Source organism: Rhineura floridana, chromosome 4 (genome assembly GCF_030035675.1).
Source record: "Rhineura floridana isolate rRhiFlo1 chromosome 4, rRhiFlo1.hap2, whole genome shotgun sequence".
In the NCBI taxonomy this organism is placed as follows: Eukaryota; Metazoa; Chordata; class Lepidosauria; order Squamata; family Rhineuridae; genus Rhineura; species Rhineura floridana.
In genome coordinates this window covers 9,253,936-9,277,740 of record NC_084483.1, presented here as the reverse complement: position 1 = coordinate 9,277,740, position 23,805 = coordinate 9,253,936, and the positions used below count along the sequence as shown (strand labels likewise).

The following is a 23,805-nucleotide window of genomic DNA, read 5'->3' as shown; positions in this document are numbered from 1 at the left end:
TTGCTTTACACCAGTTTGAGTTGCCATGTGCCTGCAGAGCTGCAACCACAGCCACAAGGAAGGTATGGTGCCATGCATAAGAGAAGTACCAGCAGATTCAGGGTAACTTCAAAGTTTGCAAATGCACACAAACAAATTAGGGAAAAAGCCCCAAAGAGCCCCATAATAACTCAGCGGCACAGAACAGTAGCTGACTAAGGTTAGAGAGACACTTGTTGCGCCAGTTCCAGTACGCCTCCGCCTCTCTTTTCTGAAAACAGAGGCATGTGACACTAGTCAAACACCACCCCTTTTTACTCTAAAACCTTTTGGATTCGCTCTAGTACATTTTCAAAAAATTCAGCTTCAGACAGATTTCACAACTGATTGGTAGATGAACCCATTGCTCCTCCAGGTGTGGCCAACGAAAATGCTTCACTGTAGGCTCAGGCAGATATAGGGTTTGGCCCAACACTTCCTTGTGGGTGGTCCTGAAGGATCTGAAGTCAGCAGTAGGGAAAGGAGGTGTGTTCAGCCAAGGGCAAAGTCACTTCAAAACACAGCCAGAAAAACCATTCTTGCTGCTTATGAAGAGATTAGCGTGTCCACAGCCTGAGTAGGGTGGAAAAAACAGACAACCAGTTGAAAGGACGGAATAGAACTGAGTGGTTGGAACAGGAGGACAGAGACTCTGGGTAGAAACATTCACTGTTCAGCCAGTTCCAATTCGTCTCCACCTCTCTCTTCTGAAAATGGGGGGACATGTTGCTAGTCAAACCCCACAACTTTTTATTGCAAAACCTGGTGGGAGCAGCTTGAGTGTTGTTTTTAAAAAAATAGCTTCAAAGAGATTTTGCAACTGATCAGCAGATCAATCCGTTCTCCCTCCAGATGTGGCTAATGGAAACGCTTTATTCTGGCGACTACTGTATTCACAGCCATACCCACATGTATATAGAAATAACCACCTCCGGTTTTACAGTAAAAAGGGGCAGGGTTTGACTAGTGTCATGTGCTGTGCCCCCATTTTCAGAAGAGAGAGGTAGGAACGCACTGGAACCAGCAGAACAGTGAGTGTTTCTACCCTCATTTTGGATAAATCACTTCCTAGATCATGCCAAGAAGGTATTTTTCAATGTCCCCCAATGATGGAAAGAAGAGTTGCCCACAGACATCAAAACAGAAAGAAAATAATTTGATGCAGACTTGAAGGCATATAACAACAACAAAGCTGGGATTGGGACCCAAGGTGTCCACATTCCCCACCCCACCTCAAAACGATTAGAGCAAAGTTTGGGTTATGAGGGGAGGAGACATTTGTGAGTGTGACTTGGCAGGGTAGCTGTTAATGCATAACACTGGGAAACAGAAAATCTTAACAAGCTATTAACAAAAAGAAACCCTGCTAATACAAATTCCAAAGCAAAAGCAGCTCATTGTCTCCAAATTGGAAAGGGCTGTTACTGGAAGAGGGTGACTTACGATAGCCTTGCAATGTGGTACACACTGAATAATGCAGGTTCAGGCTTAGAGTGCTTTACAACAACCCTGCAATGCTGAATTAGAGCCTGTTAAAGGCTGGGAGTGTCCGAAGTTGAAAGAGTAGTTTGCAGTCCATTGCTTCTATCCCCACATCACAGGTTGGGCTTGGCAGTAATATAAAACAACCCTGCAGTATAGCTAGCTATTATATCCTTATTGCAGGTAGGCAGGCTGTGTGAAACAGCAGCTTACACGAATTGATTTTCCACTGATGGGCCTGGTCTGGAGTCCAGATCCATCACTGGGTTGCAGCCTGATCTGAGGCAGGTCACAACAGCAGCACTACTGCCACACAAATATATAATAAACTAAGAACTGGGTCTCCAAATACATGTTTGAATTAAAGGTGGGTCCTACCAGATCTGAAAAACGTGATGACTACTAGTTTACAGCAACTGTACCAGGTCATTCACCTTTAATCTCGCAGACTGGAAGCAAGGCTTGCCTCTTCAGACCTCCTCCTAGTCTAAATCAAGCACTGAATTGCATAGGAGAAGCCTCAAGCTGCAGTGACTTGCACACAGGTGGTTGGCACTTTATGATGTTCAAAACTTTTTTTTTTTTTAAGGGCAATGATAGTAGATTTTGCACATGAAGACAGACCCAAGTTAGGGCTCATATCTTTGGTGCCAATTAAAAAAAACCCTTGCTCAGCCACAGGCCCATGTGAAAAAGTGAAAAACTGCAACATTTTGTTGCAGCCCTCTTCTCCAGTTCTAATTCTAGTGAATCTGGAGAGTAACTTTGAGTGACAAGGAGGGGAGTAGCGATTCTATCCTATACTCCCCCTACTGCAAGCTCCTAGAGTAATACTTTTATTTAAACTTCCACCCCACCCACCCCATTACTCGGCTACCCTTGCCAAGCCACGAAGGGCTCATTATTTGCACGAACAGTTCGCGGGTCTTCTCCGTGCTCCGAAGAGTCTGAAAGTCATGAAAACTTCTTTCCGGTCAGGTAAATTCAGCTTCTGCAAACTTACGCAGCTTTTAACTCCCCACGCACCCCACCCCACCCCACCTCCCAACCAGAACAAGAACAGAAGTCGTTTACCTTGGCGGGGATCAAGTCCAGCTCCAAAGGGACCCCTCGAAGTGCGCATGAAACGCGTGACGGGCAGGTGGGTGGAGAGAGTTAGAATAAGCGAAAGACAAACCTCAGAGAGAAGGCATGAGACGGAGGAGAAGGAGGAGGTTCAGTCAGTTTTATTCAAAGGGCCTGTGACGGCAATAAAATAAAAAGAAGTGCGGGGCGGGCGGGTGACCTAGAACTATTAGAAAAGGAAAGAGCGAGAGAACAGACACCTCTTTCAGCAGCCCAGGTCAGCAGCTCAGGCCTCCGAGAAAGAGTCCCCCGGCTGCTCCTCCAGCTGCACTGGCCCAGCTCAGAGAGACACCGGGGCAGAGGCAGGCGAACGAAGGGACCGATCCTTGCACTTCGCCTTTACAGGAGCACACGGCCGCCAGCCACCGCGGATGTGCCACTTTAGAGCCCCTTCTGTCTTTCTTCCTTTCTTCCCTTCCTTCCCAGACTCACCGCTTATGGCCCAGTGGACTCTCCGGCGCAGCGCTAAAGGCTCCCTACCCGGCGCCTCGGGGCTAAATGGAGCTCCCGGAGTGGCTGATGGTGAAAGGCGAGCGTAGCCAATTGCAGCTTCATCCTGGCTTCGGGGAGAATCCACCTGATCCAGATTCACGCCTGATTATGCGGCCAGCCGGCAGGGAGGGCTAGCAACGGCGGCTGGTTCCAGCCCACCTGTTCTCCCCGCGGAGAACTGCCATCGTGGAAGTGGAACCCCGTTGCCAGGGCCACCGAGGGCAGGTTAAAGGTGACCATTATCCAGGGAACTGCAGTTGCTGCTTCGGCGGCGCGCGCGGAGAAGGGAGTCTAGTCGCGCGATAAGCGAAGCCCTTGTGTGTGCAGTGCCCCCCCCCCCCAGCTTGGCGAACCTTAGGGATGGCCTGCGCTTTGGACGCGTCACATTCGCTAAGAGCAAGGATGGGGAACCTGTGGCCCTCTAGACCAGCCTTTCCCAACCAGTGTGCCTCCAGATGTTGTTGGACCACAACTCCCATCAGCCTCAGCCAGCATTGCCAACGGTCAAGAAAGATGGGAGTTGTGGTCCAGCAACATCTGGAGGCACACTGGTTGGGAAAGGCTGCTCTAGATGTTGCTTGACTACAGGCCCTACAGAAGTGCTTTGGATACAATTATTAATTCTAATTCAATTTATTATTAATTCAGTTTATATACCGCCCCATAGCCGAAGCTCTCTGGGCGGTTCACAACAAGTAAAACATCTGATATACAATTAAAACCACATATCAAACAATTTAAACATACATTAATGATATCAAAAAAATTAAAGCATATGTATACACATACAAATGCATATTAAGTATTAAAAAGCTAAAAATACAATACATTAGTGGTGGGTTTATTTGGCTTTAGCGGTTGTTCTGAGGGTGCTTCCCCAATGGTACCATACTGCCCAGAGGGGGCTACAGCACAACAAAAGTGGGATAAAAATAAACTAGAACATTTGTGTTATAAAAAGTTAGGAGATTTCAGCAGGAGGTTACAGGATATGAACATATTGGAAATGAAACCACATGTCTGCCCCAAAACTTTTGCAGGTACAACCAGCATTGAAAGTGGGATTGCATATGACCACCTCGATAACATGAGCACAAATCATCATGATAATAAAAAGGATGTCTGGAGAGATCATACTATTCCCATCATCCCTCTCTAAGGGATATGCCTGCAGGGGCCATAGGCAGTTTCCTGATTTCAACAATATGTGGCCAACAGTGGCTTGGGAGGGAGGGGTGGAGATTGTGATCTACTCCAGGAGATGCTGGTGCTGCGCTTGTCACAACAGGGTCAGGATGAGATTAAGACATGCTGAGGCACTAAGCCAGCCTTTCCCAACCAGTGTGCCTCCAGATGTGGCTGGACTACAATTCCCATCTTTCCTGACCATTGGCAATGCCGGCTGAGGCTGATGGGAGTTGTGGTCCAACAACATCTGGAGGCACACTGGTTGGGAAAGGCTGCTCTAAGCCATATCAAGATTCACAGGCCCCATACCATAAAAAATAAAGAGAAAAAAGTGTATTACATTGTAATAGAAAGAGTTATTAAAAAATAAATGTTAATCATTATATTTGCATATATACATAGGCAAAGATGCAGTGAAAGGCTACTATATAAAACACTTCTTGCAAAAAGCTTTATTTGCATTATCAAATACCTTCTGATTTCATAATTAGCATACATGAAACAAGATTTTTAATAGAAACGAGCAATTGCAGATTAGAATTTAGCGAAATACAATGTACCTTGTAATAAAAAATTAAAACTGCTATTCTAAACCAATCCTTATAGACTTGCCTATATGCATTATTGTATGCCTTTTAAGGAAAATACCTTACAATTTCTTACTTAGTATATATGAAAGTGAAGATTTCTAATGTAAAGGAACACAAGAACATTACACAGATTAGCACTTAGTAAATGGAAGCAGCAAAGTAATTCACAGTTGCTTCTCTTTGCACATCAAATTTAAAACATTTTATTTTGTGATTTTAAAACAGCAAAGTCGTGGATGATACTGTCAAATGATAAGCTATGAAGCTTGTCATTATCAGTGCACATAATGCTTAGTGCAGAGAGCTTTTATTGCATCATTGATGTCCACAGTTCATTCTTAATCCTTTTCAGCTGCAAAAATGACGGTTCTGAGGAGTTTGTTACCATTATACTCACAAACAGCCGCAATACTACTTCTATATTAGGGAAAGCCAACTGAATCTTATCTTGGAAAATGACCTAATGCAGATTCCGGTGGTGTAAGTGTCCTTTACCTGAATAATTTTGCTTGATATAAGCATGGAAGTACTTTATTTCCCCAATGAGTGAATGTCTAGCACATGGTATATATACAGCATACTCATTTTTCTCTAGAAGTGTGCCATTATGTCTACATACCATGTTAGCTGTAGCATCATATGACTGTCCCCTGAATTTAGTGAAGTCAATTTTGCAGTCATTGCTGAGATAATCAAGCACTTTGTTGGCCATGCTGTCACTACTATGGTCTTCTAATTCAAGGGAAGTAAGAAAGCATTCAATGGGAAAACCATCATCAGGTGTTACATATTACAATAACAGTTGATAATAGATCCAAAACAGATTTACTTTTTTAGCCATAAGCTGAATGACTTCATCACATATCGTTTTAGACAAGTATGCAGGCTTCTCAGATCCACTGCTTCCAAAATATTTTATATGGTTGGCAAGAAATGGATTGATCTTAGCAGTGAGCTCTGTCAAGCCAAGAAAGTTCCCATTTTGTGGTGAACTAAACTTTTCATTGCCTCCCCGAAAAGCCACATTCCACCAATGAGCACACAACTTCAATAATACGTTCAAGTACATGCCTCCAGTACTCTTTCACCTTTTTATCTGTTCCTCCATGTTTCAATCCAAGGTTAAACTGTGCTGCCTTGTCAAATACGTAAGCAAAGCTCTTCTATGTTCCTCAGAGTTCTCATGCTTTTGAATTCAGATGGGGTTTTGTCAGTCATCAAACCCATCATTAGCAAACGCTATCATCGATGAAGTTGAAAAGAGCTTGTAGAAAAAGCAGTAAACATAACTGGTTGTTGGAAAATATATTAACTGCTCCCGATTGTATCTTTCACCATTAGATTTTTTTTGAATGAAATAGACCTTTTGACCAATATCTAAATTTGTTTTGGAATAATCGCTTCAATTTCTCCAGTGAGCTGTTCTAGTATTGACACTCGGAGGGACCTTTCTGGATGCAGAATGAAATTCTGTCCTCACTCAAGACACCCCAGTCATTTGATTTTGTGTATGTATTTCCTTCAGCTGGGGATCTCAGGCTCTGTAACTTTCTCATGTGTACTAGTCACATTCTGATTCATATCTGTATAAACTATCCCAGTAGAAGAGATGGCTGCTGTGGGCCTGGCTGACTACTTTGAGTGTGAGGTTCCTTCTGTATCACTGTAATGAAGTAACTGTCCATTTTCAATAACCTTGCTGCTGCCCAATACTGATGAGTGCAGCTCCACCAGTGGGAGGATACCACTGCTTCCACGTGCACCCTCATAAACCACCGCTGCATCTGATGGACCACAGGTTACCAACCCTGTCCTTGGGGCTTTAGGACCAGCCCTAACTTTAAACAGAGTGAGGGTGCCGATTTGGGCCTGCATGAAAGAGCATCAAGTTGTTGGCTATTCAACTTGTTACTATTATATATATATATATTTACTGCCAGGAAGATGGAGAGGTGCTGCTGCAGTAGAGGCCGGTCCATTAGGGCAAATGTGGCACTGCCCACCAACCTTGGTCTGCCTTCAGCTCCTGAAGAGGCACTTTGCAACAAGCACAAGACAGACAGAACCAGTACCAGGCTTATTCAGCATCCAGCACTGAATCTGTATGGATAGACTGGATTCTATTGGTATACTTACCTGCACTCTGTGCAGGAACCATCTTTCTTGAATTTATTTTGCGTAAGTGATTTGATCCTGATGCTGAGATCTCCAAATTGCATGCCTTTGGAAGAGTTCAGGAGAGTTGAAGCTGTCCCTATGCATTATTGAACAAAAACATGTATACTTAGCATGCAAGCTGAATTGCTTAGTTTACAGTGGCATTGATCTAGTGATGGGGAACGTCTTGATGATTCCTATCTTGGACAGCATTACTTGGTGATTGGACAATTTCAGCATCAAATTAGTCTACCGGTAGTGACTGGTGGATCCCGTAGGTTTCCAGCATGCTCTGGAGCAGGGATAGCCAAAATGGTGACCTCCAGATGTTTTTGATCAGCTCCCGTCTTTCCTGACCATTGGCTCCGGTAGGGGAAACTGATAGGAATTATAGACCAAAACATCTGAAGGGCACTACAGCAGCTACGCTTGCTCTGGAGGATTGATATATGGATCCCGACAATTACTCTGTTGGTGACCTGTGAATCATAGCGAATGGGCACGTAGAAGAGAGAGACTATATTGAAAGGGTAAGGCCTGGATAGCCTTCCATTTTGCCTTGGCGATTTAATTTCACACTACATTGACCAACTTCCCATTCCTTATTATGTATTCACCCTATCCCCGTAGGTACTTGCCACATGTATATGGTTATTTCCTCCTGCCCCCGGGTCCTTGGGGCACACACACACCACATTGTGGCAGCACTACTAAGTCTGCAATGCTGTATATAATTTCCTAGGTGTAAGGTTGTATATGACCCTCCGTGGCGCAGAGTGGTAAGCAGCATGCAGCCGAAAGCTCTGCTTGGCCGGAGTTCGATTCCAACGGGAGGAGGAAGTTGAATCTCCGGTAAAAGGGGTCAAGGTCCACTCAGCCTTCCATCCATCCGTGGTCAGTAAAATGAGTACCTGGCATATGCTGGGGGGTAAAGAAAGGCCGGGGAAGGAACTGGCAATCCCACCCCATATATATGGTCTGCCTAGTAAACGTCGCAAGACGTCACCCTAAGAGTCGGAAACGACTTGCACTACAAGTGCGGGGGCACCTTTACCTTTAAGGTTGTATAGGGATTACTTCAGAATAACTGTGCGTAGGACTAGACTGCAAATGCATATGATTTCTCTCAATGGTTCCCCCATGTCCAATATTTAAAGGACTCAACCCCTTCAACCTTTTTACTGTGGAGGCTGTTCCATTAGGGCAAATAGAGCATTGTTCCACCAACCTGTCTGCCCTCACCTGCCTGCCTTCCTACTCACAACCAGTCCAGAGGGTGGCCCTGCCTGTCAGCTTCCTCCTCCTTTGTCTCAGTGTGGCCCTTATAACGCTCAGCAGGGAGGAGAATGGGGACAAGAGAAAAGTGAGTTGACTTGCCTCTCATTGGCTCTAGCTCCATGTACTGTTTGGGCTCCTCACCTTCTGCCCCACTGGTCCCAATGGGCACTCCCTGTCAATGTGTAGGAAAGATGCTCTTAAGTACTCAGGTGTTTGTGTTTGTATTTTCCCCCTTACCTTCTCCAGACTGATTTTGTGTTTGTGTTGTCTCTGGCGCTGTGTATTAGCCATGGTAAGTCATATAATTAATACTAGCATTTCCCCCTTTGATTTATGTTTCCTTTGGCAGCTGAAATGGTTTGCTTCTGAATCTGTCATTTTCACTCTAAAGGTTCTCTCAAAAATCTAAGCCTTTAGATTTACATTTCCTTTTTTGTCTTATCTAAGAAATAATCTTCCTTCCTAACATGTCTACTCAGCACCCCCAAACTAATTTTTGAATCTTTTACAGTCAGCAGAGGGAGCTCCAAGTATTCCTTCAAAGGTTTTTGAGACATTGGGTCTTTTTAAAGTATAGATTTATCTGCAATTACACTTTGAGAGCTGCCATCTCCACTAAGATTTAGAAAGCAACACTCTTATCATGCATATGCAGGCTCTCAAGTACTTTGATGCATCAGACTACAACAAATGAGGTAAGCTTATATTTTTCACTTCAATCCTTCTACTACATTTTTTGTCCTACAGTAATTCTGCGTTAGTCTTAACTCTAAGGAACTACTGCATTCGTTTTTTTCAAGCAATAAATACCTGTCAGTTTAAATGTGCATTAATGGACAGGGTGGGGAAAACCCAAACAAACCTGTACATTAATCAAGCTTTTCTGAAAAATGTTGGTTGGTACTATTATGAAACAACATGTATCCTTGAGGACTAAACTATACATTCAGCAGTAGACCCAAGTTTGGAAACCTGGGTCTCTCTACTGAACAGAAATAAAGCAGGGACAGGTAGAAAGGGCATGATTTGTAGCAGAGGAGCAGCAGACAACCAACAGATGCTTTACTTTCTATCATCTGTTGATTCTCCTGTTGCAACCACCTCTGTCCCTCAGATTTCTCCTCAGCCAAGGTTTCTGTCCTGAACCTTTCAAGTGTTGCATAGAAGTCAAACCATTGTTAAATGTAACTTTCTCCATTATGGTGCTGCACTGCCATTATTTATTTGCCCCTCCAGGCTGGTGGGTTTATGTGTGTGTGTGTATTCTGCAAAATGTCACTGATGGAATAATAGTGCATTGGGGTGGATTTATACTGGACCATCCACATATTTTTTTTGCTTGATTAGTATTTCTGCAATGCTTCCCCCAGTATCACCGCATTCTTGCTGTCTGGACAGGCGCTCTTGCTATAGGGCAACAGAAACAGACACCCCCCCTTCCAGAATAGGTGATAATTTCAAGGCAATTTACATAAAAACAATTTAAAATAGCTATAAAAACAAAACAAAAAGCAACTAAACTGCAATCCAGTACACAGTTACCTGGGAGTAAGTCCCATTGAACCCAGTGGAGCTTACTTCTGAGTTGACATGTACTGGATTGCACTGTAAGTTTAAAAACAATACAGAAGAAACACCTAAACCAAGAGACCTTTTCACCCAGCTGGAAAAGGATGTTGAAACAAAAAAAATTTCCATTGTTTCCAGAAAGTACAAATAGTGGTCGTTATCACAATAGAGATGCTGTTCCACCACAATATATATGTTCTTAATAATAATGTTTTCGCTATCTAATTGTGGCAGAAAAATAGTCACATTTAAAGGCCAACCTGCATCGTGTCAAAAGGAATATTTTCCAGACTGAACTATTCCTTGTTCCTGAAATAGTTATGAAAAGCACTTGGCACCCTTTCTTTACCTGGCTCTTTGAAATGTCTGTACCACTGTGCTTATATTCCTAGAGATTTGGCTATTGTGTTAATAAGAACTCAGCTGGTCACTACCCTTCTGCATGTTTAATGTGCATATTAATTAATTCATTGTTTACTAGAGTGAATGATGTATATACTGACAATAGCAGTGTTCATATGATGCAACCCCCTCATATGTTCAATGAATGTGATAAGAGGTTTGTATGAACACCATTTAAGATACCAATTAATTGGAGATGGATTACTTGTCCACTGGCCCTGACATCCATCTGCCCTACCAGACATCTGAACGGAATCTAGATATGCACAACTCTGCTTTTTATAATGTCCCAGATCACATGTACAGAGTTTATGCATATACACTTATTATTTATATGAATAATATAAATATACTTTGATCAGAGATTTGGCTTAATGCACAGAGATTAGAGTGGGGCCAGCGGGCACAGACCTATTCTACCTTTGGCATGGTCATTGAATGTGAACCTGTCGTTTGAAAAAGGCTTAAGGGTGTGGGCTGGAATGTTTCCAGATCAAATTGCACCTGTGCCATAAACTCAATAAATTGCCTTACAGCACCACCTTGTGCATTTTTACATGGAGGTTTAAGTCCTACTCCCTATGCTTGGTGGGGCTTGCTCCCTGCTAAGTGTGCATAGGATTCCCACCTTGTGCAACTAATCGCATTCCAGCTTCAGTGTAACATCTGCAACATGAAGGATAATAATACTGATCTGCCTGGCATGGTTGGTGCTATACTGATTACTGAGATAATGTAGATGAATGTTTCATGTACCAAAGCACCATAGAAATCCTTGATATTAATGTTCATTATGCCAAAACGTGAAACGGATGGCTGGTTCTCTCCCACCCATTCCTGGGTCATATAATTGTACATCAAAATGACTCTGTTAATAAAGAAGCCAAATTGCTCAACTGGGTGGTGTCTAATGAGTCAGTCCCATCTAGTCTGTGTCCCAGCTGACAATTGCAGCTGAAGGTCTACCCGCTGTTCAGCTGTTGAAAATACAGGAACTCAGTAGAGGCAGCGACTCTGTTGGATTGGCAGGACACTAGGGAAGGCAAATGGGTAGAACGTGTGTGTGTGATTAAATTTCACACAATCTTTGAATAACCAGCCAGATACTTAGATGCATGGCTGCAGACATGCATTCAGCAGCATTCATGATGGATCAAACCCATGTCACTTAGAAGCAGGGAGGCATGGATTTTCTAATTTGCCTTCACTCAGTATAGTGGACTTTATTATTAATCTGACAACAGGGATGTTACTGACCCTCCAGATATTACTGACCAATGATCAGGGAACATGTGAGTTGTAGTCTAGCAACATCTGGAGGCCCACAGGTTCTGCATGAACAGTCATAGGGATAAAGGGAATCTCATGGCGCCTGGCAGTCACTTTCTGGGGCCTGGAGGAACTGGCTATTAGTCAAAGAGGACCAGAAATAAGTGTGTGGTCCAAAACAGGCAAGGGCCAAGATCCAAGGCAGAAGTAAGGATTAGGGAGGCAGGAGTACCAGAGAAGAGTTGCTCAAAACGAGGAGCAAGATCTAAGCCTATGGCTGAATAGGCCCTGGTGGACAGGGATTGGCCCTTGGGAGCTGACAGTGCTGAGGTGAGCTGGTACTGCAATACAGTATAGGTGGTACCCTGGAAGCATAGTGCTCAGCCTGTGAGACTCAGTGGAAACAGGGTTCTGGTGTTGGTAAGGTGCTGGAGCGAGATTACTGGGATCTCTCCTTTGAGATCTTCAACAGGCATATCTCAAAATTACTCAGTGTAAGCCTCTGGTTTAATTAAGTCAGGATACTCCATACCTAAAGTATCTATGATAATTGCCCGTTTATTGAGGCCCCAAAGAAACACTATACAGTCCCCCCGGCTGCCTCATGCTATTCTTGAACATTCCCTAAAGTAAGATACTTTAATATGTGCCCTAAATCTTTGTGTAGCTTATATCTACTTTGCTTAATTTAATTTTTATTTTTTGAAAACTACTGATTCCCCTGCCCTCCAGCTCACACTGAATAATAGGCTGCTCCTTCAGTCTTTTACTGTTGCTAATCTTCTAGAATCCAGAGGAAAAAATGTTCTTTTAATTTTGCACTCTGCTGAGATCGGTGAAATTGCTCAGCAGCTTTTTCAGACTGAGCTCACACAAGGACTTTTGATTAAAACTTTCTTAATGAAAAAAATGACCATATTTACATAATCCACATCATTGTCCAAAGTATGAGTGTATGACGTGTGAATGCTAGGAGCATATGAATTAATTTTTATTATAAAATAGTTGGGAAGAGATTAAGAATTCACTGAGTCTTGCCTATTCCTAGAAGAGGGAGTATTTTTGGCAGAGGCTTGGTCCAGGGGTTCCCAGAATCTCCAAGGGGCTATTTTAGAAAGAACAAAATGTTCTTAGCTTGTTTTGATGACTGATTTTTCTTTAGAACACAGAGAGCTTCCTCAACTCATTCCTTATTGCCTTCACTTTCACCTCCATCCCTGTAGGGCTAGTTCACACTTTACTTTTGTTGTTGTTGAGCATTTAAACTGTTCTAAGTGTACCCCTAACACTGTAAAGTGTGCATATAACACAAACACGTGTAGTAGTAGTAGTTGCATTTTTCCCCCACAAAAAGTGACTCAGAGCAACTTCCAAAATAATACAAACATTAAAACCAAATATAAAAAACCAAAGCAAGATCAAAAACCTAAAAACACATCCATAATATGTATGCAAAAGGGCAGGACTTAACACACCCCACCCCACTGAAAGATTAGCAAGAAAGGAGTCAAAATGATACCTAATTATCCTACAAAGTACAAGCCTGGGTGAAAAGAAATATTATTGCCTGGTGCCTACAAGTAGATAATGATGGTGCTAGGCATGACACCCTGGGGTGAACGTTCCACAAATGGGGAGCCAACACTGGAAAGACCTGTTTTTGTGTTGCCATCCTCTGCACCTCCTCCAGAGGGGCACATGGAGAAGGCCCTCGGGTACTTCACTTAGGATGCAATTCTAAGTAATCCTATGCAGAAACAAGTCCTATTGAATTCAATGAGGCTTAGTCCCAGGCAACTGGGTTTCAGATTACAGTCTTACTTAGGGATTCATAATTGGCTGCAGGCCTCTATGCTATGTGCACTTAGGAGCAAAACACACGTTAACTTTGCCTAACCTTCACATAATATGTGAAATGGCTCATAGTCCCTATGCTTCCTATTGTTTTGGGGAATGCCAATTAACACATGTAAGGCAGCTTCCTTGGATACTGCCCTGGATTTATGGTGGAAGTAGACATTAAAGATGCAATTCTAATCCCACTTACCTGGGAGGAAGACTCATTGAAATCAATGGAGCTTGGTTCTGAGTAGGCATGTATAAAATTGTGGTGTAAGCTGACAAATGCATGGACCTTACCATGCAGTTGCTGGTGTAATGGGAATATGTTGGGGGTGGGGGGTTGTGGAGCGGAGAATCAATGGAAGGTGCTTAACCCCTTGTGTGCCCATTAATTCTTACCTGAAAATGGCCTCTTTGGACTGTTTGTCTACCACCTTACCTCATTTCCAGTTTCACGACCCAGCTTGGGGCGGTGGTGGAGGGGGGAATATTACAAACTGCTGAGGGAGCATTTGCAGGGCAGAATTGATGTGGGGGAGGGTTAAGCCTGTGAATCTGATAAAGATAAAGGTGTCCCCGCACTTGTAGTGCGAGTCGTTTCCGACTCTTAGGGTGACGTCTTGCAACGTTTACTAGGCAGACCGTATATATGGGGTGGGATTGCCAGTTCCTTCCCCGGCCTTTCTTTACCCCCCAGCAGAGCTTGGAAAAGTTACTTTTTTGAACTACAACTTCCATCAGCCCCAGCCAGCACCATGCTGGCTGGGGCTGATGGGAGTTGTAGTTCAAAAAAGTAACTTTTCCAAGTTCTGCCCCCCAGCATATGCCAGGTACTCATTTTACCGACCACGGATGGATGGAAGGCTATTAAACTGTTCTGAGGACCATTATGGTATAAAAGTGGCATAAAAAGATGGTAAATAAAACAAACATCAGAAGGTGGAGGAAGGATCGTTCAGAGAATGTAAGACTTTTGCACACTCTTAGTGTGCTTCTAATGCAAGCACTAGAGCCAAAATGGAAGTGTGTAGAAATGAAAAAACTGCTAAATTTCCCAAATTAGAATTTTGATTGTGAGATTTGTACTTCAGAATCTGTTAGATATCTTGGCATCTGTTGATTGATTTTGGCAGCTTCACATAATGAAATTGCATAAGCCGGGGGTGAGAAAACCTGTGACCCTCCAGGTGTTGCTCATCCCTGACCACGGGTCACACTGAGTGGGGCTGATGGGAGTTGGAATCTATCAGCATCTGGAGGGTCACACAGGTTCCCCACCCCTGGCATAAGCGGACAGTTCCAGTATTGTCAGATACTAAATATTATGACATGCCAGCTGGAAATACTGTTCCATGCTAGCTATCTAGGGTTGCCAGGTTCAAGGCCTGAGACTGATCCTGTATCTTTAGGAGAAGAGAAAGTCAGCCAAGTGCAGGTGGTCTTGCTTTGTGGGTTTTTTTTTTCTTATACTGGAGATTAATACAAAATGAAGAAAAATGTAAGTAAAACTATTAATAAAGCTGACAATATGCATAAAAATGGATTCAAATGGTAGTGTGTGTGTACAAGCCAGCCCCTTCCTTGTCCGCAACTGCCAGCTGGGGGGCAACTGGGCTCCTTGGGCCTATGCAGCTTGCCCACGGCTGCACAGGTGGCAGGGCACGTAACCCCTGAGCCACTCACTGTGGGGGTGATCTTTAGCTGGCCTTTGACACCCAGGAGACAGAGCGGGGATTTGAACTCACAGACTCTGGACTCCCAGACAGGCTCTCCTCCCCACTGTACTATATATATATATATCAATAGGGAAGGGATAGAAAAGAGGTGATCATTATAATAATATACAAAATGCTATTTTTTTTTAGCTCTATAAAATGAATGGAGTGATGATTCGGCTGCTGCTACTTCTGCTGCTCCTCAAGCCCTTTTGTTCACCTGCACCTCGGCTTCCAGTATGTAAGAGGGTTTTTTTTTTTTAATTAAAATATTTATATCCTGTCTTTCAGGGCAAATTCCTTCACAGGGTAGTGTCCAGACGCAGACATACAAAATATATACAATCAACCATTGAAAATCTGCATTACACCTCTTTAAAAAGACTTGTAAAACATCCACATCATACACTTAAAGAACAATTAAAGCACAAGACTTTCCCCAAAGAATCTTGAGTAGTTTATCCCTCACAGAGCTATAGTTCTCAGCACCCTTAACAAACTACAGTTCCTACTATTCTTTGGGGGAAGCCATGTGCTTTAAATGTATGGTGTGGGAAGTGACCCCACAGCAATTAATAAAAAGCAGATTGATTTTTTAAAAAAGTCTTAAGATTTCTTTCAAAGGTCTGAAGGCACATAAGGGCAGCACCTTGCTGAAGCTATGGTTGCCTGGGAACCATATGTAAGCCGCCTTGGGTTTCTATCATGAAAAGAAAGGCGGGGTATTAGGGTTGCCAGGTTCAGGGCCTGAGACTGATCCTGTATCTTTAGGAGAAGAGAAAGTCAGCCAAGTGGAGGCTGGGCCTGGCAACCAAGAGGTCTTCTGTATCTTTAAAAGGAGTGCAGGGGGAAGGGAGAATTCCACCTTGTGGTTCCCATTATAGCGGTGCAAGAAAACCTGCACTTGGCTGAATTTTCTCTTCTCTTAAAAATACAAAATCATTCTCAGGCCCTAAGCCTGGCAACCCTAGTTGGTACTGGTATATAAAGCCCTGAATGGTGTGGGGGCAAAGTGCCAAATGGAGCACCTCTCCTAGTATCTGCCAACCTGAGCCTTGAGATCTGCAGGGGAGACCTTGGTCTTTGCACACAGCAGTTGCACAGAACAGGGCTGTCTCGGTGGTAGTGCCCCAGCTGTCAAACTCTCTTCCCGCAGAAACATGATTGTTAGCAGTCTTGAAGATATTTTTTCTTTCTTCAGGCTTTTGAGGGTTAGGTATTATTTGGAGTCCAACAATTGATATGTTGCTGCTGCTGCTGCTGCATTGAATATGTTTTTTATCTAATGTTTTATTGCTTTAATATTTATTGTGCGGTATATGCATTTTTGTGTGATTATTTTGTTACCCACTCTGGGATCCAAATGGATGATGGGTAGGTTATATTATTATTATTAGGAATGTCAGTCTGTCAAATTGATTTGCTGAAAACCATTGCGCATCTCAAAAATATTTCATCATAAGTGATTCCCAGCACACCAGACCCCATGTTGTACAATGAACGTTTGTCTAATCCATTGGGCTGTTTGAAGTAAGTATAGAACCCTTGTATGTAGTATATGTATCCCCATTTCCCCATCCATCAGCAAGTAACAAATTTTCTCCCTAGTATTCAAAAATGAAACCATTGGAATAGCGCCTTTGAGAAATCTGTCCCTAAAATTATATAGGGAACAATGCATTATATAATGAACATCTTCCACCTCTCCCTAACTGCAAATGCATAAATGGTGATTTATAGATATTCTAGCACAGCTCCCAACTAAATATGCTGTGGGCGTAGTTTAAAATCTCAAACTACTTTGGAATGGCTGTAATTACTTAACATTTGGACTGCTTCTCAATTCAGGAAGTGCCACATTTCAGGCCCAGAGTGGACGAAGATGTTGACAAAGACAGGACCCTTGATGGGGCCCTTACTAGTTTAGGAATCATCTGAACTAGAAGCGCTATTTTCGTGTGATATACAGGACTTTAGGGTGTACTCTCAAGCCAGGCAGGTGGATGCTGACTAGATCAGAAGCAGTAAAGTGAGGTGTGGAGCCTACAACTTGGCAAAGCCCACCTATGCAAAATGAGAGCACCTCAGAGCCCAATAACCAGAAAATCCTATTCATGGCCTGTTGCGACCCACTGAGGCCCTACTGACTTGAGGCATGAGCAGCCATGGGAGGCTGAGGATGGTGTTAGGGGTTTTACTGATGGCATCCTGCCCAGAGTAACACATCCTGGGCTCCTTTGAGAGGAAGGGTGGGATATAAATTGGATAAGTAATAATCTGCGGATGAGGTGAAACATTTCCTTCTCACTTTCAGGAAAAGGATGACTGTCTGGTCGAAAATGGCAAACTGCAACAGAAGTTAAGAACTCTTCAAGATTTATCCCAGTTATATGAACTGCAGCTTAAAGACCTCTTGGGGAATAATTATCACAGACAAAAGAGCAAGTTTTTCTCTGCCATGAGAACAACCCAGCAGGACACACTTTTGCCCACAGCTAGTGGGAGTCTCTTAGTCTATGACGAAGGTAGATTATATCTGTGTTTTCCCCTTTAGACATGCCCTTTTATATTTTGCTCTTTAAACAGATGGCCAGTCCCCTTCATGTATATGTGTTTTTCCTCCTTAGGGAAAGTTTGTTGCCAGTGTAGACGTATTTTGACATGCTATGACCCCATCTGCACTATACATAAAAGCAGTATTATACCACTTTAAGCAGTCATTGCTTCCCCCAAAGAATCTTGGGAACTGTGGTTTGTTAAGAGTGCTGAGAGTTGTTAGGAGACCCGCTTGCCTCAAGAGCTACAATTCCCAGAGTTCCCTGAGAAGAGGGATTGACTGTTAAACCACTTTCGTTATGTTGCTTTGCTTAGATTGTGCAATGGTGTTTAACAGTGGAAAAACTGAAAATGGATACTACCGAATTAGACCTAGAGTGGACAGAGAACCTTTCCTTGTATTCTGTGACATGTCAGATGGAGGGGGGTGGACTGTGATCCAACGGCGCAGCAATGGAAAAGAGAATTTCTACCGGTATGTTGACTGTAGTTAAGAGCATACTTGGAAAGGGCCCCTTAACAGTTTCCTTAAGAAAGGGAATATGAGAGAACATAGAAAATAGGAATATGTCTTGTTTGGTCATGCAGGTATATGCAAATATTTGCTTTAACAATGCTTTGGAAAGGCACTGAGGGGTAGCCAACATGATCCTTCCACATGCTACTGAATGGCAACTCCCATCACTCTACTGGCCATGCTGGCTAGCTTAGGCCTGATGGAGGTTAAGAGTCCAATAATATTAGGAGGGCATGAGCACCGCATTGGCTACCTGGACATTAAGTCTACTGCTACTTATCCCAAGATTTCATGATGACAGGAAGAAGGGAAACTACTTCACAAAGTATGTGTTACTGATGCATTATGATTATGGGGCAGACAAGAGTCCACCCAGGAACATGAACAGGAAAGGAGAAACAAAGGATCCCACCACCACTCATTTCCTCCACCTCCAGGCAGAGAATAGGGACATTTCTCTGAAATTTTTAACTTGTCCCTCCTTTATCCAAATACCTAGGCTAGAAATATATGTGGGGAAACAAGATAATAAATTGACTTGCACTTAACCAACAAAAAGCAATTTGGAGGTCTGTGGGACTTAGCAAGGAATCACAGGGCATGCTCTGCAGGTATATGTTGATGCAGCAACCTTGCCACAGCTAAGCAGGTCTGGGCCTGGTCAGTGACCCCTGGGTAGGAGACTGTCTGGCAGTGGTGGCTGGTGCCTAATGGGATTGGTAGGGCAGAAGGCAAAGAGCCTAACAGTAGGTGAAACCAGAGCCAATACAGGCAGAGCCAACTAATGCTAGTTTTGCCCCCAACCTCCTCCCTGCTGAGTTCTACGAGGGGCAACACTGAGACTGAGGAGGAGGAAGCTGACAGGCAGTGCTGGTTGGAAACAAGAAGGCAGGCAAGTGAGTGCAGGCAAGTGAGTGCAGGCTGAGATGGGTGGGGCAGCACCCCACTTGCCCTAGTGGGCAAGCCTCCACTGCTGTCTGGGAACTTGGAATTCTATGATAGAAGAAAGGTGAGATACAAATGTAAAAAATAACACTAAATAATCATAAGAATAGCAGCCTCACATTTTGTAGATCAGGCTGGGGTGCTAGGCAATTGATACATGTATATGTCTCCTCCTTGCAGACATTGGGATGATTACAAACAAGGGTTTGGACAGTTCCAGAGCAAGGATGATGAATATTGGCTGGGTAATGATAAGATCTATGATCTACTACTTGGAGGTAAGGATAGCCATTCTGTCCAGATGCACATCCACAACACATTTAAAGCACATGACACCTCCCAAAGAATCCTGGGAACTGTGGTTTCCCCCTCACAAATTCCCAGCAGCCTTAAGAGACTACAGTTCCTATGATTCTTTGGAGAAGTCACGTGCTTTAAATGTGCATTGGAAATGCTTTAAATGTATGGTGTAGTTCTGCCCAAGTGAATTAATTCTAACTAAAATAAATTTACTTCCCAAAGCAGCTGATGAAAGACCTTTCATCTACGCACTGCTTCCTTCCATCTTGATACATTCCAGAAGTGTTGGCTTAAAAAAAAAAAAAGTGCAGACATGTGGGCTCCAAATTTGGTTTGGACAATGGCATGGAGGAGAGGGATGCTTTTCCCCTTGGGTTGTTTTCCTGATCATAATGCATCCATAAATATATGTTGCTTTTCTCCCTGCATGTCATTTGGTTACAGCCATGTGACATGCGTAGTCTGGATGAACCAAGAAATCCCTGCATTTAATTCAAAATACCCCATATTGGACCCAAGAGAGTTTAGCATGACACCGTTTATGTTCCAGGAGAAAATTCATTGAAAATTGACTTGATGGACTGGCATGGGGAGAGACGATATGCAATTTATGATAATTTCCTGATCAACAATGAAACGGTGAGTAATCTGAGTATAAAAGAGCTAGGCCTGTTAGCCTACCAGGAGTGAGGCTGGGGCAGAATATGATGGTGCTGCATATTTAAGTTAAAGACCTAATGGATACAAGAACTACAAGAAAAGCTAGATTTTAAGTTAGCATTACTAAATTTTGGCTGAAAATAAACATACTAAAAAAAGTCATGCCCTTCACTCACACACAGTTTTTCCCCCTCATCCCATCCATCTATTGCACGTATTTACAAGTCTCTGGTCACCAGTCACCATACATGATATCCAGCAACCACAGATCAAGACAATCTGTACACAGCTGGAAACAGGAAAATGCCATGCGTGCAGAGTAGATAATTAAATTAATCAAGCCACACATGATGTGCATTATACCATGAGAGCGTAAAAGGCTTTCCAGAAAACATCCGCCCATTTTAGAGATAGGAACTTAACACTTAGGAGTAGGGTTGCCAGGTTCATGGCCTGAGACTGATCCTGTATCTTTAGGAGAAGAGAAAGCCAGCCAAGTGTAGGTGTTCTTGCAACACTGTAATGGGAAAAACCACAAGGTGGAATTCTTCCCTTCCCCCTACACAACTTTTAAAGATACAGAAGACCTCTTGGAGGCTGGGCCTGGCAACCAAGAGGTCTTCTGTATCTTTAAAAGTTGTGCAGGGAGAACTCCACCTTGTGGTTTTTCTCATTAGTGTAGCAAGGACACCTGCACTTGGCTGGCTTTCTCTTCTCCTAAAGATACAGGATCAGTCTCAGGCCATGAACCTGGCAACTCTACTGTAAACAAAATTGTTTAAGATATTTAAAAGTGGGTGAGGGGAGCAGGAGATTCAGGACCTGGTGCAAAAGATCTGGGGCCCAGGCCCCTGGGCCAGCATTTAGCAATGCCTCTGTGTACAAGTCTATGACAAATATTAGTGGCTCCTAACACATTGCAATGGGTAGCAACAAAATTGACAAAAGTTTTGATGTCCATGGATTTATGTGGGGGTTTGAGGTGGGGATGCGATCAGAGATCCACGCTGGAAACACACGTGAGGTTGTACTGGTTACAGCCATGTTTCCACCTGTTTTATGAAACTAGGAGCACACAGTGTTAGTCAAATTCTGCCCCTTTTTACTCCACAATCTGGGAAATTGGAGATCAAGTGTGTTTTTACTTTGAAGTCAGCGTCACACAGACTTCAAAATTGATTGGTTATCAACCCCTTTGCTACTCCAAGGTGGGTCGAATGGAAACCCTTTGCTGTCTGTCACGCTTTGGCAGACAGAGCGACTGGCCCAACACTTTGCTCTGGGCTGTCCCAATCAGCAGGGGGGAGTGTCCAAGCCATGGGCAAATATGCTTCACACCACAGCCAGACAAAACAGTCTCACTGCTTTTGAAACAACTAGCATGCGTGTAGCCCCATTCAGTTGTCAGTAGTATTAGAAATAAGCAGTTGCCAGGCAGCAAGTACATCAAGCAGGGGTTAGGGCAAAAGGGGCAGCAAGAAGGTGTAGGAAGGGAAAACTGGCACAACAGTATAACTAGGGCTGCCATTCTAACCCCACTTACCTGGGAGTAGGGATGGGGAAGAAATTCAACTCTGTTTGCCTTCCAGAGCAGACTCACCTCGTTTGCACTTCCTGAAACAATGCCATCTTTCCAAATTCACACTTCTCTGAATTTTACAGTGCAGTTCTCCAGCCAAGTAACATGTATAAACATGTAAATGCATATAATAGTGAAAATAACGTACAAAAGTGCATTATAAGAAAAATCCTTTACAAAGACGCGTTAGGTAAAATTGCAGATGCGTATATTAAGAGAAAGTCAATGATGAATTTGCATGAACTTTAAAAAAAAATAAAATTGCAAATTGATGTGGAAATGTTGAGAACTGACCTTAAGACTGGACAAATGAGAAGCTGAGAGGAACTGAAATTGATCTATTTGCTCATCCCTACCCGGGAGTAAGCCCCGTTGAGTTTAGTAGGACTTATTTCTGAGTAGGGACGGTTTGGATTACACTGCAGAGCCAGGATTGCTTAGTTACGGTAGCAGCCAAAAGGACTGGTGGGTGACTGAACAGCCATAGAACTCAGGTACAGATTTGATAAACCAAACTGGACTGAAGTGAGCAGTGATTTATGAATATGCAACTAATACTAAAAGGCTTCTATATGATACCTGTAGGATTCAGACATTACCTGTGTTAGTATTTGGATGGGACAGTTATCAGCTGAAGCAACTTTGTCCTGGTAGCTCAAATGTAGTTGAAATGTCTGGATCATCATAATTTGTGGGTGTGCCATTATGTCAGCAAGGAATGAAGAATATGTGGTCTTCCAGTTGTTTCTGGACTACAGCTCCCATCATTCGTAACAACTGGTCATGTTGGCTGGGGCTGATGGAGTCCAGCATCTGGAAGTTGACAGGTTTCTCATCGCTAATGTAAAGACTTAAGTGCTGAATGAATACACCGGATTTTAACGTAGGTGTAGCCAGTTAGAACTCAAGGAAGCCTAACTTCCAAACAGCCAATCAGAAGTTTGAACCAGGGACGAATCAGAGCCCAGGAAAAGACTGCATGCACGGATAGGCTTTGAGGCTTCTATGACGTTGTCAGTTGAAAAGATGAATGCTTCTGCCTACTTATGATTTGGGTTATGTAACAGGCATCTGACAATAACCAAAGTTTCTGTGGCTTCCCTTCAGAACAATTATCAGATAGGCTTTGGCACCTTTTCTGGGACTGCTGGTGATGCTTTGTCTGGAGGGAGTAACTTTGAGAACCAGTGGTCTGCATCGCTCAAGGGGATGCCATTCTCTGCTCCTGACAGGGACAATGACAGGTTCCGAACAGGGAACTGTGCAGAAGAGAACAAATGTGGCTGGTGGTTTAATAGGTGAGTTGACTGATGACTTGCCCCTCTGAAAGTCATGCAAAGAGCTGCCAAATCAAAACAGTTCATTCTTCTTGGAAAGAACATGCGAGTCTGTTTTGGATTTCATTGGCCTGTCAAAATCAGATACAAATATGTGTATTACTAATTCTGGAAAGCCAGTGTGGTGTAGTGGTGAAGAGTGTTGGATTATGTCAGGATAGAGCCAGGTACGAATCCCCACTCAGTTATGAAGTCTTTATCTGTCAGTCTAACATACCACACAATGTTGATATGCCAATAAAACGGGTAGTGTGAGAAAACTGAAAGAGGCTGCCTTGAACCTCTATGAGTAAAGGATATAATGATAATAAATTCACACAACCATTTGCCTATTGGTGCAGATACAGAAGTAACACCTGTGTTTGCAGGAAAAAAAAGTGTAAGAACCGCCATCTCTTCTGCTTCACAGATGCTGGTGTATTTAGAGAAATGGCTACCGCGTAATTGGGTGCAAATGTCATTTTGGGTTATTCATGTTTTTAAAAGTGTATATGAGAATATACTTTTCATCCTTCATTAAAAGTGTGTGTGAGAAACACGTGGCTTGCTTCTTTTCCTCTGCTGAATTGTGTGGTGCTGTAGCTTACATTTTATAGCTTGCCTTTTCCAAACTCTGCAGACATCTTTTAAATGCCATGTATTTTACTAAAAATTAATGCACAGATGCAGTAATTGTCAAGCAGTTTGTGAATTCCATTTTGAACTTTTCACTCTGTGCCTTCCCGCCATCATGAGCACAGATCTTCCACGTAAAGGCAACCTATATAACAATGGCCAGACTGTG

At 43.2% G+C, this 23,805-nt stretch overlaps 2 protein-coding genes across 9 annotated transcripts in view; one reads left to right on the top strand and one right to left on the bottom strand.

Moving 5' to 3' along the window:
• LOC133382848 (phosphatidylinositol 3,4,5-trisphosphate 3-phosphatase TPTE2-like) overlaps positions 1-3,199 on the bottom strand; it is a 39,529-nt gene extending 36,330 nt beyond the window's left edge. For 4 of the 8 annotated variants that reach the window (XM_061622387.1, XM_061622388.1, XM_061622392.1 and 1 more), the window contains exon 1: positions 2,575-3,051. In XM_061622387.1, coding sequence (XP_061478371.1) covers positions 2,575-2,623 — 49 coding nt within the window. In that variant the 5' untranslated portion in view covers positions 2,624-3,051. The other 4 variants (XM_061622389.1, XM_061622391.1, XM_061622395.1 and 1 more) reach the window with 3 other exon arrangements.
• Positions 3,200-8,899: 5,700 nt separating this feature from the next.
• Positions 8,900-23,805, top strand: part of LOC133382851 (fibrinogen-like protein 1) — a 16,501-nt gene continuing 1,595 nt past the window's right edge. The window contains exons 1-7 of the mRNA XM_061622400.1: positions 8,900-9,025; positions 15,278-15,364; positions 17,442-17,652; positions 17,999-18,158; positions 19,326-19,423; positions 19,996-20,084; positions 22,792-22,982. Of these exons, the coding sequence (XP_061478384.1) occupies positions 9,002-9,025; positions 15,278-15,364; positions 17,442-17,652; positions 17,999-18,158; positions 19,326-19,423; positions 19,996-20,084; positions 22,792-22,982 (860 nt within the window). The 5' untranslated portion in view covers positions 8,900-9,001. The remainder of the gene's footprint in view (positions 9,026-15,277; positions 15,365-17,441; positions 17,653-17,998; positions 18,159-19,325; positions 19,424-19,995; positions 20,085-22,791; positions 22,983-23,805) is intronic.